The sequence below is a fragment of the Salmo salar genome, chromosome ssa05 (genome assembly GCF_905237065.1).
Source record: "Salmo salar chromosome ssa05, Ssal_v3.1, whole genome shotgun sequence".
NCBI lineage: Eukaryota > Metazoa > Chordata > Actinopteri > Salmoniformes > Salmonidae > Salmo > Salmo salar.
In genome coordinates this window covers 5139260-5155816 of record NC_059446.1, presented here as the reverse complement: position 1 = coordinate 5155816, position 16557 = coordinate 5139260, and the positions used below count along the sequence as shown (strand labels likewise).

The 16557-nt window shown below is 50.6% G+C and overlaps 1 protein-coding gene across 2 annotated transcripts in view; it reads right to left on the bottom strand.

The window, feature by feature from the left end:
• The window catches only part of ctnna1 (catenin (cadherin-associated protein), alpha 1), a 247642-nt gene that overhangs the window by 198235 nt on the left and 32850 nt on the right, over positions 1–16557 (bottom strand). For both annotated transcript variants that reach the window (XM_045717824.1, XM_045717825.1), the window contains exons 5-7: positions 14645–14764; positions 6817–6942; positions 6436–6579 (exon numbers count right to left, since the gene is read on the bottom strand). In XM_045717824.1, coding sequence (XP_045573780.1) covers positions 6436–6579; positions 6817–6942; positions 14645–14764 — 390 coding nt within the window. The remainder of the gene's footprint in view (positions 1–6435; positions 6580–6816; positions 6943–14644; positions 14765–16557) is intronic.

The following is a 16557-nucleotide window of genomic DNA, read 5'->3' as shown; positions in this document are numbered from 1 at the left end:
AGAGTAGAGGAGCATGCATACTCATGTCCTTGTCTGTCAGATTCCCAAAAAATACTAACATATTACCCACACAAAGGAGAATTCCAACTGCTGCTGGGTAAAAAACGGACAAATACGAAAGCGAAACAGATCTCATCCGTATTCATGACTCCGTAGGGCCACAGCCTTAGCATGCAGACAGAATACACTCCACCCCATGTTCTATTAGCTGGCACTGCAGACAGAGACCAGACAAACTGTAGCCAACTTGGACTCAGCACCGATCAAACTCCCTGGCTGGTTTTGTACTCTCTGGGCTAAAGGAGGCATCTCCCATGTACTTTATTTGGGCCAATTGAACTCCTCAGGAGGTGGATGAAGTCCCATACCTCGTAGCAGGGCAGAGGGAGGGCCACAGGAACATACAGGACTAACAGAAAGAGGTCTAATTAGAGTGGTGGTAAAGATCAAGTGGTCTGCTGCTAAAATTGATACGGTCTCCTTATAATTAAAGGGAAATTCCAGATATATACACAATTTTTCTTCATTAGTCCATTGTTAACACGATCCCAAAATGTTTTGCATGTCAGCAGTCAAGTTTAAGATATTGGACATGTTTTTTTTTTCTCCCGCTCCACCACCTGGGGGTCCACCACCGCCCAGAGCCGCCGCCACCTGGGGGTCCACCACCGCCCAGAGCCGCCGCCACCTGGGGGTCCACCACCGCCCAGAGCCGCCACCTGGGGGTCCACCACCGCCCAGAGCCGCCGACCTGGGGGTCCACCACCGCCCAGAGCCGCCGCCACCTGGGGGTCCACCACCGCCCAGAGCCGCCGCCACCTGGGGGTCCACCACCGCCCAGAGCCGCCGCCACCTGGGGGTCCACCACCGCCCAGAGCCGCCGCCACCTGGGGGTCCACCACCGCCCAGAGCCGCCGCCACCTGGGGGTCCACCACCGACCAGAGCCGCCATCTTGGGTCACCACCGACCAGAGCCGCCATCTTGGGTCACCACCGACCAGAGCCGCCATCTTGGGTCACTACCGACCAGAGCCGCCATCTTGGGTCACTACCGACCAGAGCCGCCATCTTGGGTCACTACCGACCAGAGCCGCCATCTTGGGTCACTACCGACCAGAGCCGCCATCTTGGGTCACTACCGACCAGAGCCGCCATCTTGGGTCACTACCGACCAGAGCCGCCATCTTGGGTCACTACCGACCAGAGCCGCCATCTTGGGTCACCACCGACCAGAGCCGCCATCTTGGGTCACCACCGACCAGAGCCGCCATCTTGGGTCACCACCGACCAGAGCCGCCATCTTGGGTCACCACCGACCAGAGCGATATACAGTATATACAGTGCATTCAGAAAGTATTCAGACCCCTTGACTTTATAAATGAAGGCTGTTGTGAAACAAAGTGGATGAAGATAGTTTAACCCCTCAATCTACACACAATACCCCCCCCAAAAAACAAATCTAACCAAAAACAGGTTAAAAAACTTCAGCAAATATATAAAACCAGGTTAGAACTGAAATAACATTGACACTCTCCCTCTCGTGCGTCTCTCCCTTTGCAAATATGTCTGTAAAGTTTTACAGCTGTTGACATGTTATCCTGTGTGTTTGATTGAATTCAGTCCAGGAAGCCTTGTAATCCAGGATTAGATCAGATTAATGCTGCTGACCCCAAAACAAACCTAAAAGATTTAATCTCAGGGTTTCAGATGGTAACAAAAATCACAGATTGTTCATTTGGTTGTCATCAACAGAGCATAGCCTCAACTTCAACCCTAACCCTTTGCCAATAAAGTTAATTGAATATTTTTTTTTTACCCCCCCCCCCAAAAAAAGAGCTTTACTGTTGTCCTGAAATACACAGAATAAACCCCTACAGACTGTGGTCTAAAGTAGTGCATTATAAATGAAGGGTTCCATTTTGGACAGACTCCTTCTGATAGAGCAAGTAGAAGCTTTTCCAATGGGCCTGGTACTATGTAGAGAAGAGTTAAGATAGAGAGTACCAGAGTCATGTATTTATAGTTGGGCCAATATGGTTTCTGCATTATGATACGTTTACATGGCATTACAACGTTCTATGGCAGCCATGTTAGTTCCCAATTAACATGACATGGACTTTTGTACTCTTTTAATCCTTGAGCAGGCCGTTTAAGTGTTTGTGTCACTTAAGTCCAAACAGTGTAAAAAAAAAATATATGTAGCAAAGACAACATACTCATCATTTCCTTTCAACAATATAATCTTTGAACAATCACAAGAAATAAAACCTGGACGGGGAGAATAAAAATTCCCACAACAATTAACTTAGCATTATTCATTTAGTTATTATGCTAGAACAAAATAAACACTGATTTATCCATGGCAAAATGCATAGAATTGCAGGAAATGAGCTTTAAAATAATATTTTCTCTCAGCCGCATGGAGAAAATCCCAGAATTGCAGGAAATTGGCTTACATTCTATAGTTAACAAAAATAACCGCAATGTAACGATCAGCAATTTTACTAAATTACAGTTCATAAGGAAATCCAGTCAACTGAAACACATTCATTAGGCCCCAATCTATGGATTTCACATGACTGGCCAGGGACGCAGCCATTCAGAGTTTTTCCCCACAAAAGGGCTTTATTACAGGCAGTAACACTCCTCAGTGCCAACAGCCGTCCTGGTGGCTGGTCTCAAATGATATATTATATTTTTGTTCAGTATACAATTTCTCCGCCGTGCCAAGCCAACGACCGCTCCCTGCCGCGCCCACACCTTAAACACCCCCCCCCCCCCTTTTTTTTTTTTTCAACTTCACGGGGAATGTAAAAGAAAAATAATTTTAAAAAATTATATTATGTATTTACATCACACTAGGACAGCCATGTAAGCTTCATAGAATAGCTCCTCATTAACATAGCATTGTTTAAATATTCCCCATGTTATGCAACTGTCTAGAACAAGAACACTAAATTCTAAAGCTGCCTACATACAATACATACACAAAAGCATGTGGACATACCATCAAATTAGTGGATTCGGCCACACCCGTTGCTGACACGTGTATAAAATTTAGCACACAACCATGCAATCTCCATAGACAAACATCGGCAGTAGAATGGCCTTCCTGAAGAGCATCAGTGACTTTCAACGTGGCACCCGTCATAGGATGCCACCTTTCCAACAAGTCAGTTCGTTGAATTTCTGCCCTGCTAGAGCTGCCCCCCGGTCAACTGTAAGTGCTGTTATTGTGAAGTGAAAACGTCTAGGAGAAGAAAAAAAACCAGCTCAGCCTTGAAGTGGTAGTCAACAAGCTCACAGAACGGGACCGCCGAGTGCTGAAGTGTGTAGCATGTAAAAAATCTTCTGCAACACTCACTACCGAGTTCCAACTGCCTCTGAAAAGATCAACACAAGAAGTGTTGGTCAGGAGCTTCATGAAATTGGGTTTCCATGGCCTAGCAGCCACACAAGCCTAAGATCAGCCGACGCTTGGCATTGCGCTTGTTGGAGTGGTGTATAGCTCGCTACCATTGGTCTCTGGAGCAGTGGAAAAGCCTTCTCTGGAATTACGAATCACCATCTGACGGTCCGACGGACAAACCTGGGTTTGGCAGATGCCAGGAGAACGCTACTTACCCCAATGCATAGTGACAACTAAGGTTTGGTGGAGGAGGAATCCGGGGCTGTTTTTCATGGTTTGGGCCCCTTAGTTCCAGTGAAGGGAAATCTTAATGCTACAGCATACAATGACATTGTAGACAATTCTGTGCTTCCAACTTTGTGGAAGGCAATTTCCTGTTTTAGCATGACAATGCCCCCGTGCACAAAGCGAGGTCCATAAAGAAATTGTTTGTTGAAATCGGTGTGGAAGAACTTTACTGGCCTGCACAGAGCCCTGACCTCAACCCCATCGAACACCTTTGGGATGAATTGGAACGCCGACTGTGAGCCAGGCCTAGTCGCCCAACATCAGTGGCCGACCTCACTAATGCTCTTGTGGATGAATGGAAGCAAGTCCCCCGCAGCAATGTTCCAACATCTAGTGGAAAGCCTTCCCAGAAGAGTGGAGGCTATTATAGCAGCAATGTTCCAACATCTATTGGAAAGCCTTCCCAGAAGAGTGGAGGCTGTTATAGCAGCAATGTTCCAACATCTAGTGGAAAGCCTTCCCAGAAGAGTGGAGGCTGTTATAGCAGCAATGTTCCAACATCTAGTGGAAAGCCTTCCCAGAAGAGTGGAGGCTGTTATAGCAGCAATGTTCCAACATCTAGTGGAAAGCCTTCCCTGAAGAGTGGAGGCTGTTATAGCAGCAATGTCCCAACATCTAGTGGAAAGCCTTCCCAGAAGAGTGGAGGCTGTTATAGCAGCAATGTTCCAACATCTAGTGGAAAGCCTTCCCAGAAGAGCAGAGGCTGTTATAGCAGCAATGTTCCAACATCTAGTGGAAAGCCTTCCCAGAAGAGTGGAGGCTGTTATAGCAGCAACAGGGGGGATCAACTCCATATTAATGCCCATGAATTTGGAATGAGATGTTCGACGAGCAGGGTCACTTTTGGACATGTAGTGTACTTTCTCACAACAACAACAAAAAAGAGGGAGAGACAAAAGAAAGAAAACAAAAACACATAAGAGAGAGGGTTTCCATTTGGGCTAGGTTGATCTGCAGACACTACAGTGGGAACATCCCCTCACAGGCTGGGCCCTGTTCCCTCCCAAACAGCACCTTACTCCCTATATCGTGCACTACTTTTGACCAGAGTTCTTATGGGATTCCCCATGGGCCCTATTCAAAAGTAGTGCACTATGTAGATACTAGAGTACCATTTGGGATGCAAAACGGAAGGGGGTTGCTCTGATCTGTGGTAGTGGTTGCTTTGGTTCTCCACCAGCAGCAATAGTAGAGATGAGGACAAGCTGATAGCATTGTGATAGAGAAAACACTACACTGGGCTCTATGTAAACGGTCATATTTAAATGACACACAGTGGGAGGGGGAGAATTGTAAACGTTATATCTCTATGAAAAACACAATGTCCTCCGAAAGCAACAAAAAAAACGCTACAGTCAAGAACAGGCACCGCTCTGCTGGTGTCCAAGTGGAAACCTGTTCCCTATCGACTACACAATAGGCCCCCGGTCAACAGCAGTGCACTATATAGGAAATAGGTTGCCATTTGGGACGCAGACGGTGTGTGTGATTTGGTAAAACATTGCATTTATTTTTTGCCATTGTCCAGTGTTATCAGATCAGTACAGACAAAGGAAAGGAAAGGAAGCGACAAGACATTTGAGACCCAAGGCACATTATCCCAATATACTTTCCTCTATTAGTGGTCATGAGGGAAGATCAAGACCCCAGAGCAGGGGAGTGGGCCCCAGAGCAGGGGAGTGGGCCCCAGAGCAGGGGAGTGGGCCCCAGAGCAGGGGAGTGGGCCCCAGAGCAGGGGAGTGGGCCCCAGAGCAGGGGAGTGGGCCCCAGAGCAGGGGAGTGGGCCCCAGAGCAGGGGAGTGGGCCCCAGAGCAGGGGAGTGGGCCCCAGAGCAGGGGAGTGGGCCCCAGAGCAGGGGAGTGGGCCCCAGAGTAGGGGAGTGGGCCCCAGAGCAGGGGAGTGGGCCCCAGAGTAGGGGAGTGGGCCCCAGAGCAGGGGAGTGGGCCCCAGAGCAGGGGAGTGGGCCCCAGAGCAGGGGAGTGGGCCCCAGAGCAGGGGAGTGGGCCCCAGAGCAGGGGAGTGGGCCCCAGAGCAGGGGAGTGGGCCCCAGAGCAGGGGAGTGGGCCCCAGAGCAGGGGAGTGGGCCCCAGAGCAGGGGAGTGGGCCCCAGAGCAGGGGAGTGGGCCCCAGAGCAGGGGAGTGGGCCCCAGAGTAGGGGAGTGGGCCCCAGAGTAGGGGAGTGGGCCCCAGAGCAGGGGAGTGGGCCCCAGAGCAGGGGAGTGGGCCCCAGAGTAGGGGAGTGGGCCCCAGAGCAGGGGAGTGGGCCCCAGAGCAGGGGAGTGGGCCCCAGAGCAGGGGAGTGGGCCCCAGAGTAGGGGAGTGGGCCCCAGAGCAGGGGAGTGGGCCCCAGAGCAGGGGAGTGGGCCCCAGAGCAGGGGAGTGGGCCCCAGAGCAGGGGAGTGGGCCCCAGAGCAGGGGAGTGGGCCCCAGAGTAGGGGAGTGGGCCCCAGAGTAGGGGAGTGGGCCCCAGAGTAGGGGAGTGGGCCCCAGAGCAGGGGAGTGGGCCCCAGAGTAGGGGAGTGGGCCCCAGAGCAGGGGAGTGGGCCCCAGAGTAGGGGAGTGGGCCCCAGCTCTCCTCCCCTCCAAACCCCATCCCCACTAGCTCACATCAAAGTTGCTGAGAGCGTAGGCAGGCTCTCCTCCCCCTCCAAACCCCATCCCCCCTAGACTCACGTCAAAGTTGCTGAGAGCGTAGGCCAGCTCTCCTCCCCCTCCAAACCCCATCCCCCTAGACTCACGTCAAAGTTGTTGAGAGCGTAGGCCAGCTCTCCTCCCCCGGCAGGGTGGTTGAAGGCAGCATCATCGGAGGCGGTAGCCTGGGCAGCATTAGAGATGCCTGAGACAGCATGCTGAAGCTGTTTGTAGATCAGGTCACGGTTCGCCTGGAGAACGGAATTAAATTCCAAACGTTATTTAGGGGAAACTAAAGATAAAATACATTTACAAGATGTGTCTTTGAAGCGCTTTGAGATTCTGTATGTAATGAAATGTGCTATTGAACTTCAAAATCTATTCTAATTTCATCCCAGAGGATAGCTCTTGAAAGCATTAATTAAAAACAGTTTCAAGGACCACTTAGTGGGCACGGAAATGATTGAAGACACCGTTCTATTACAGACCTTGTACGCAGCCACGTCCGGGTGTTGGAGGCAGGCGCGTGAGGCAGTGTAGAGCATGGGGATGTTCCTCTGAAGAACACCGCGGGCAGCTGCCATCTGATCCTTATGGTGAACATCCTTCAACTCCTACGGGGGGGGAGAGAAAGACAAGGCATCATTAATATTACACTGTTTAGAGACATTACATGGTCTGAGTGACCTAGATTCTCCTTTCTGCCTGCCTGTCTGTCTGTCTGTCTGTCACTCCCCTGCGGTGATACAGTCATTAAAATCAGGCCATTCCAACAGGCCTCGCCGTACAGCTTTAAATGCATAGCTTTGTGCTAGTGGCTCTGTGCTAGTGGCTCCCAGCGTTATTTCATGGGAGAGACAGCACAGACTGCTACCTCCCAAATGACATTATTCCCTATATAGGGCACTATAGACCCTACGGTCATTAGTCAAAAATGCACTATATAGGGAATAAAAATGCTGCCATGAACTAAGCAAAATAAAATGAAGGCTTGTAAAGGAAGCCTAAAGTAAAAGAATAAATATTATAGTATTTACATTAAGTAAATCAACATTGGCCTGCCGTACCGTAACACCGCAGGAGAAATTGTACCCGTTCTTAAGTTTATATTAGCCTAGTTAATATAGAAACACATTTAGTCACAACAACCTGGATGGTTTGGTGTTAAATCTAAACCTAACAAGATCGGGAGAGAAAAAAGAAAATAAACAAGTGAAATATAAATGATGAGCATTGAGAGAACATCCTATAATATAATGTGTGTATATCCTATCTGAATAGGCTGGTGATGTTGCTCATCCCATTACTCAGCCATGTCACCTGGGAAACCCATGAAATACACTTCACTGTTACTACATTCCACAAGAACACCCTCTGCTACTGATACACTGCCATGTAAAACTGGTGAATATGTCACGTCTTGGTCGCTACCTCTGGAGGAAGCACAACACTCAACCCTGTCAACACAACACTCGACAGTTGCACCCCTCTGAGCAGGGTAGTGTAAACAATGGTCTCTGAGCCAACACTAAGCAGGGTAGTGTAAACAATGGTCTCTGAGCAGGGTAGTGTAAACAATGGTCTCTGAGCCAACACTAAGCAGGGTAGTGTAAACAATGGTCTCTGAGCAGGGTAGTGTAAACAATGGTCTCTGAGCCAACACTAAGCAGGGTAGTGTAAACAGAATGGTCTCTGAGCAGGGTGGTTGAGCAGGGTAATGTAAACAGAATGGTCTCTGAGCAGGGTGGTTGAGCAGGGTAATGTAAACAGAATGGTCTGAGCAGGGTGGTTGAGCAGGGTAATGTAAACAGAATGGTCTGAGCAGGGTGGTTGAGCAGGGTAATGTAAACAGAATGGTCTGAGCAGGGTGGTTGAGCAGGGTAATGTAAACAGAATGGTCTGAGCAGGGTGGTTGAGCAGGGTCGTGTAAACAGAATGGTCTGAGCAGGGTGGTTGAGCAGGGTAATGTAAACAGAATGGTCTGAGCAGGGTGGTTGAGCAGGGTCGTGTAAACAGAATGGTCTGAGCAGGGTGGTTGAGCAGGGTCGTGTAAACAGAATGGTCTGAGCAGGGTGGTTGAGCAGGGTAATGTAAACAGAATGGTCTGAGCAGGGTGGTTGAGCAGGGTAATGTAAACAGAATGGTCTGAGCAGGGTGGTTGAGCAGGGTAATGTAAACAGAATGGTCTGAGCAGGGTGGTTGAGCAGGGTCGTGTAAACAGAATGGTCTGAGCAGGGTGGTTGAGCAGGGTAATGTAAACAGAATGGTCTGAGCAGGGTGGTTGAGCAGGGTCGTGTAAACAGAATGGTCTGAGCAGGGTGGTTGAGCAGGGTCGTGTAAACAGAATGGTCTGAGCAGGGTGGTTGAGCAGGGTAATGTAAACAGAATGGTCTCTGAGCAGGGTGGTTGAGCAGGGTAATGTAAACAGAATGGTCTGAGCAGGGTGGTTGAGCAGGGTCGTGTAAACAGAATGGTCTGAGCAGGGTGGTTGAGCAGGGTCGTGTAAACAGAATGGTCTGAGCAGGGTGGTTGAGTAGGGTCGTGTAAACAGAATGGTCTGAGCAGGGTGGTTGAGCAGGGTAATGTAAACAGAATGCTATAGCAATGTTTTTGAAAGGGCTGAAATGTACAGGCATTTTCCTTATCTTGGAGTTTTATTTAGTTTTTACCTGAAATTGTAGTAACAGCCTGTTACATTCTGAAATTCTGTGGTTTAAAAATCGGTTTAAAAAATGTTTTGCTTCACTGCACAGGCAAGCCGCCACCGAGGCACAGGCAAGCCGCCACCGAGGCACAGGCAAGCCGCCACCGAGGCACAGGCAAGCCGCCACCGAGGCACAGGCAAGCCGCCACCGAGGCACAGGCAAGCCGCCACCGAGGCACAGGCAAGCCGCCACCGAGGCACAGGCAAGAAGCAACTGCACAGGGAATTATCAACAATTTGAATTACAATTTGCTTTTACCTCGATATTGACAAAACTAAGCCTGGTTTATTCTAAGGTAACTTTAACACGGTAGCTATGATTCAGCAAACAATTCAGCTAGCCAGCACATTTATGTGAGGATGCAGAAATTATTTTGTTTAGCTAGCCAACGTTACGTAGGAGTGTAACACCATAAAGTTACTGTACTTTCATATTCGTATGGAAGGGGATAAATGTTAATTATTGATTACGCTAAAGTTACTTGATCCTGAAGCATGTTGTTAGCTAGCAGGAGTTTGCCGTGTATTGTCAGCTAATTTAATGTGTACGGACGAGAAAATAAACCCCTTGACTGCACATACTTGTGGGTTTTAGTATTATTTAAAGAGTGTAATATGGTTTGGTTGCACTATTCAATATTGTAATATGTTCTTAGAAGAAAAAGTTTCTCGGCTTGTTAAATTGCGTGCGCTTACCGGCTAGTAGCTACTTTGATATTTACAGGAAATGTGAGCTACGAAACCAAGGCTGTCTCCTTGCCAGCCACAACGCAAGGCAGTAACGTGAACTGAAAACAAGAAATCTCTTCAGTCACTCTGCTCCTCAGACCCCGTCTCTCGTAGTGGAAATAGGGCCTCGGTAGCTAAGACACGGCTCCTCAGACCCCGTCTCTCGGTAGCTAAGACACGGCTCCTCAGACCCCGCCTCTCGGTAGCTAAGACACGGCTCCTCAGACCCCGCCTCTCGGTAGCTAAGACACGGCTCCTCAGACCCCGCCTCTCGGTAGCTAAGACACGGCTCCTCAGACCCCGCCTCTCGGTAGCTAAGACACGGCTCCTCAGACCCCGCCTCTCGGTAGCTAAGACACGGCTCCTCAGACCCCGCCTCTCGGTAGCTAAGACACGGCTCCTCAGACCCCGCCTCTCGGTAGCTAAGACACGGCTCCTCAGACCCCGCCTCTCGGTAGCTAAGACACGGCTCCTCAGACCCCGCCTCTCGGTAGCTAAGACACGGCTCCTCAGACCCCGCCTCTCGGTAGCTAAGACACGGCTCCTCAGACCCCGCCTCTCGGTAGCTAAGACACGGCTCCTCAGACCCCGCCTCTCGGTAGCTAAGACACGGCTCCTCAGACCCCGTCTCTCGGTAGCTAAGACACGGCTCCTCAGACCCCGCCTCTCGGTAGCTAAGACACGGCTCCTCAGACCCCGCCTCTCGGTAGCTAAGACACGGCTCCTCAGACCCCGCCTCTCGGTAGCTAAGACACGGCTCCTCAGACCCCGTCTCTCGGTAGCTAAGACACGGCTCCTCAGACCCCGCCTCTCGGTAGCTAAGACACGGCTCCTCAGACCCCGTCTCTCGGTAGCTAAGACACGGCTCCTCAGACCCCGTCTCTCGGTAGCTAAGACACGGCTCCTCAGACCCCGTCTCTCGGTAGCTAAGACACGGCTCCTCAGACCCCGTCTCTCGGTAGCTAAGACACGGCTCCTCAGACCCCGTCTCTCGGTAGCTAAGACACGGCTCCTCAGACCCCGTCTCTCGGTAGCTAAGACACGGCTCCTCAGACCCCGTCTCTCGGTAGCTAAGACACGGCTCCTCAGACCCCGTCTCTCGGTAGCTAAGACACGGCTCCTCAGACCCCGTCTCTCGGTAGCTAAGACACGGCTCCTCAGACCCCGTCTCTCGGTAGCTAAGACACGGCTCCTCAGACCCCGTCTCTCGGTAGCTAAGACACGGCTCCTCAGACCCCGTCTCTCGGTAGCTAAGACACGGCTCCTCAGACCCCGTCTCTCGGTAGCTAAGACACGGCTCCTCAGACCCCGTCTCTCGGTAGCTAAGACACGGCTCCTCAGACCCCGTCTCTCGGTAGCTAAGACACGGCTCCTCAGACCCCGTCTCTCGGTAGCTAAGACACGGCTCCTCAGACCCCGTCTCTCGGTAGCTAAGACACGGCTCCTCAGACCCCGTCTCTCGGTAGCTAAGACACGGCTCCTCAGACCCCGTCTCTCGGTAGCTAAGACACGGCTCCTCAGACCCCGTCTCTCGGTAGCTAAGACACGGCTCCTCAGACCCCGTCTCTCGGTAGCTAAGACACGGCTCCTCAGACCCCGTCTCTCGGTAGCTAAGACACGGCTCCTCAGACCCCGTCTCTCGGTAGCTAAGACACGGCTCCTCAGACCCCGTCTCTCGGTAGCTAAGACACGGCTCCTCAGACCCCGTCTCTCGGTAGCTAAGACACGGCTCCTCAGACCCCGTCTCTCGGTAGCTAAGACACGGCTCCTCAGACCCCGTCTCTCGGTAGCTAAGACACGGCTCCTCAGACCCCGTCTCTCGGTAGCTAAGACACGGCTCCTCAGACCCCGTCTCTCGGTAGCTAAGACACGGCTCCTCAGACCCCGTCTCTCGGTAGCTAAGACACGGCTCCTCAGACCCCGTCTCTCGGTAGCTAAGACACGGCTCCTCAGACCCCGTCTCTCGGTAGCTAAGACACGGCTCCTCAGACCCCGTCTCTCGGTAGCTAAGACACGGCTCCTCAGACCCCGTCTCTCGGTAGCTAAGACACGGCTCCTCAGACCCCGTCTCTCGGTAGCTAAGACACGGCTCCTCAGACCCCGTCTCTCGGTAGCTAAGACACGGCTCCTCAGACCCCGTCTCTCGGTAGCTAAGACACGGCTCCTCAGACCCCGTCTCTCGGTAGCTAAGACACGGCTCCTCAGACCCCGTCTCTCGGTAGCTAAGACACGGCTCCTCAGACCCCGTCTCTCGGTAGCTAAGACACGGCTCCTCAGACCCCGTCTCTCGGTAGCTAAGACACGGCTCCTCAGACCCCGTCTCTCGGTAGCTAAGACACGGCTCCTCAGACCCCGTCTCTCGGTAGCTAAGACACGGCTCCTCAGACCCCGTCTCTCGGTAGCTAAGACACGGCTCCTCAGACCCCGTCTCTCGGTAGCTAAGACACGGCTCCTCAGACCCCGTCTCTCGGTAGCTAAGACACGGCTCCTCAGACCCCGTCTCTCGGTAGCTAAGACACGGCTCCTCAGACCCCGTCTCTCGGTAGCTAAGACACGGCTCCTCAGACCCCGTCTCTCGGTAGCTAAGACACGGCTCCTCAGACCCCGTCTCTCGGTAGCTAAGACACGGCTCCTCAGACCCCGTCTCTCGGTAGCTAAGACACGGCTCCTCAGACCCCGTCTCTCGGTAGCTAAGACACGGCTCCTCAGACCCCGTCTCTCGGTAGCTAAGACACGGCTCCTCAGACCCCGTCTCTCGGTAGCTAAGACACGGCTCCTCAGACCCCGTCTCTCGGTAGCTAAGACACGGCTCCTCAGACCCCGTCTCTCGGTAGCTAAGACACGGCTCCTCAGACCCCGTCTCTCGGTAGCTAAGACACGGCTCCTCAGACCCCGTCTCTCGGTAGCTAAGACACGGCTCCTCAGACCGTCTCTCGGTAGCTAAGACACGGCTCCTCAGACCGTCTCTCGGTAGCTAAGACACGGCTCCTCAGACCGTCTCTCGGTAGCTAAGACACGGCTCCTCAGAACGTCTCTCGGTAGCTAAGACACCGCTCCTCAGACCATCTCTCGGTAGCTAAGACACGGCTCCTCAGACCATCTCTCGGTAGCTAAGACACGGCTCCTCAGACCATCTCTCGGTAGCTAAGACACGGCTCCTCAGACCATCTCTCGGTAGCTAAGACACGGCTCCTCAGACCGTCTCTCGGTAGCTAAGACACCGCTCCTCAGACCGTCTCTCGGTAGCTAAGACACGGCTCCTCAGACCATCTCTCGGTAGCTAAGACACCGCTCCTCAGACCATATCTCGGTAGCTACACCGCTCCTCAGACCATCTCTCGTAGTGGAAATAGGACCTCGGTAGCTAAGACACCTAATAACCTCTCTCCCATGTCGCTCTCCCTCGCTACATCTCTCCACCCTCTGTCACACCATCTCCTTCCTCACCATCATTAACCTGTTGGGGGTAGGGGACAGTATTGACACGGCCGGATAAAAAAAAGTACCCGATTTAATCTGGTTACTACTCCTGCCCAGTAACTAGAATATGCATATAATTATTGGCTTTGGATAGAAAACACCCTAAAGTTTCTAAAACTGTTTGAATGGTGTCTGTGAGTATAACAGAACTCATATGGCAGGCAAAAACCTGAGAAGATTTCATGCAGGAAGTGGCCTCTGACAAGATCTTGTTCTTGTCTCTGTTTATTGAAGACTGAGGAGCTTTGCTGTAACGTGACACTTCCTACGGCTCCCATAGGCTCTCAGAGCCCGGGAAAAAGCTGAATGATATCGAGGCAGCCCCAGGCTGAAACACATTTGCGCGTTTGGCAAGTGGCCGATCAGAGGACAATGGGCTTAGGCGCGTGCACGAGTCGACCCCATGCTTTATTTTCTTTCGTCTTTTTACCTAAACGCAGATTCCCGGTCGGAATATTATCGCTTTTTTACGAGAAAAATTGCATAAAAATTGATTTTAAACAGCGGTTGACATGCTTCGAAGTACGGTAATGGAATATTTAGACATTTTGTGTCACGAAATGCGCCATGCTCGTCACCCTTCTTTACCCTTCGGATAGTGTCTTGAACGCACGAACAAAACGGCGCTGTTTGGATATAACTATGGATTATTTGGGACCAAGCCAACATTTGTTATTGAAGTAGAAGTCCTGGGAGTGCATTCTGACGAAGAACACCAAAGGTAATAACATTTTTCTAATAGTAAATCTGACTTTGGTGAGTGCTAAATTTGCTGGGTGTCTAAATAGCTAGCCCTGTGATGCCGGGCTATCTACTGAGAATATTGCAAAATGTGCTTTCACCGAAAAGCTATTTTAAAATCGGACATATCGAGTGCATAGAGGAGTTCTGTATCTATAATTCTTAAAATAATTGTTATGCTTTTTGTGAACGTTTATCGTGAGTAATTTAGTAAATTCACCGGAAGTTTGCGGGGGGTATGCTAGTTCTGAACGTCACATGCTAATGTAAAAAGCTGTTTTTTGATATAAATATGAACTTGATTGAACAAAACATGCATGTATTGTATAACATAATGTCCTAGGTGTGTCATCTGATGAAGATCAAAGGTTAGTGCTGCATTTAGCTGTCTTCTGGGTTTTTGTGACATTATATACTAGCTTGAAAAATGGGTGTCTGATTATTTCTGGCTGTTACGTAGGTGGGACGATTTCGTCCCGCCGACCCTAGAGAGGTTAACCCCCACCTCCCTCTCCCCTGTCCTCATCCACCCTTCATATTCCTTCACCTAACAGTCATCTTCTCTCCCTCTCCAAAACAGAAATATCCCGCTGTACAGACCTGACTGCTGTCTCTTGGCAACCATCTCACTCCCAACCCCAATCAGACATTCCAGTACATACCTGCTGTCTCTTGGCAGCCATCATGTTGAGTTTGTCCACCTCTGGTTTCAGGGCCTTGTACTGTATGCCCAGGTCCTGCTCTGTTCCAGCGTTACGCACCTTCACTAGGTTCTCCTCCACCTAGAGGGGTTACAGAGGAACACACGGTTTAGACAGGGTTCTCTGAGCTATTTCATGGACTGGCTACACCACTAGTACAAATGTATATTTCACTATTGATTTTAATTGATTGTTTAAGGCCAGGCACCACAACCCCGAGTATTCTTTGCTCACTACAATAATCCATCTCTGACATGTTGAATAGATTCAAACATACCGGCAATAGGAGAATATGTGAGTGAGTGAGAGCTGGAAGGAAGAAGAGAACATTAATCTTCCCTCTATTTGATCATGTCAGCAGCTTTTTGAAAAGCACAATGGAAATATAGCCTGGGGAGCAGCAGGATCAACATTCAGGTTCAATGCTCAAATCAGCATCCTCATATTCTGATCCTATCGTGCATTTCATAAGGGTTTTGGCCCAAATGGCACCCTATCCCCTTACATAGTGCACTACTTCGACCAGGGCTCATGGGTTTGAGCTCTCTAGGCCCTTAGGGCTCTGGTCAAAAAGTATTGCACTATGTAGGGAAAAGGATATCATTTGGGACTCTGAAATCTGTGGTAGGAAGGTTGTTCTTTCCCGTGAGCTGCCAACACAGTCAACATGGCTCCCTCCACTCAACAGTCCATTAAAGACCAGTGCCTAGGCTACAGTTCATGCTGAATTATTCAATAGCTACTAGCCGCTACAACAGAGAAACTGTTTGCCCTCCATCTTTACCATAACACACACACACACACTAGAGATCTCATCCAGTAGTATGCCTAGTGTTCAGGCTGCGTTAATAATGCAAAGGAAAAAGGAACTCCCAGGGAACAGAAGAAGAAACCTTCCTGAAATACCTCTTGTAATAGAAAGTTACTTGTCAATTGTTATCCGTCCCAAACGGCACCCTATTCTCTATATTAGTGCACTACATAAATACTAGTCTGCATCCGAAAATGCACCCTACGAGTCTTTACTAAAGTAGTATTTGACAGGAACAATAGTCAAACTCTGAATGTCCCAGATCATGTATTGTTGTCGTCGTCTGTAGTTCCTGAGTAGTAGTGCTCTCTGCCTAGATGGCACAGCTTCTGCAGGAGTCTAGGCAACATGTTGGCTAGCTTACAGACTACACTTTTCACACAAAGCGAGAGAGAGAGAGAGAGAGGCGCTGTGCCCTAATACTGTAACTCTAGGCAGGGTCCCCCTCTCTCCTATCGGTTCTATTAGTGCACTATGTAGGGAATAGGGTGCCATTTGGGGCTTAGCTGTAACCAAACCCAGGGTGACAACTGAAATCCCATCAATAAGCTCATGTCTAAAAAGGCTCGGACCATATTCAGCCATCCATTGTGAGAACCGATGAAATATACAAAAATAGGCTAGCTGTAGCCTCTTCTACCGAGGGCCCGAGGCTAGGCTAGCTGTAGCCTCTTCTACCGAGGGCCCGAGGCTAGGCTAGCTGTAGCCTCTTCTACCGAGGGCCCGAGTCTAGGCTAGCTGTAGCCTCTTCTACCGAGGGCCCGAGTCTAGGCTAGCTGTAGCCTATTCTATTGAGGGCCCGAGTCTAGGCTAGCTGTAGCCTATTCTATTGAGGGCCCGAGGCTAGGCTAGCTGTAGCCTATTCTATTGAGGGCCCGAGGCTAGGCTAGCTGTAGCCTCTTCTTTTGAGGCCCGAGGCTAGGCTAGCTGTAGCCTTTTCTTTTGAGGCCCGGGGCTAGGCTAGCTGTAGCCTATTCTATTGGGTGGCTAGTGTCCAGAGCATGCCAGGGCTTCGCCTGCGACTTCGGTACAGCCCGAGAGAAGATACTCAGTTACAGCAAGA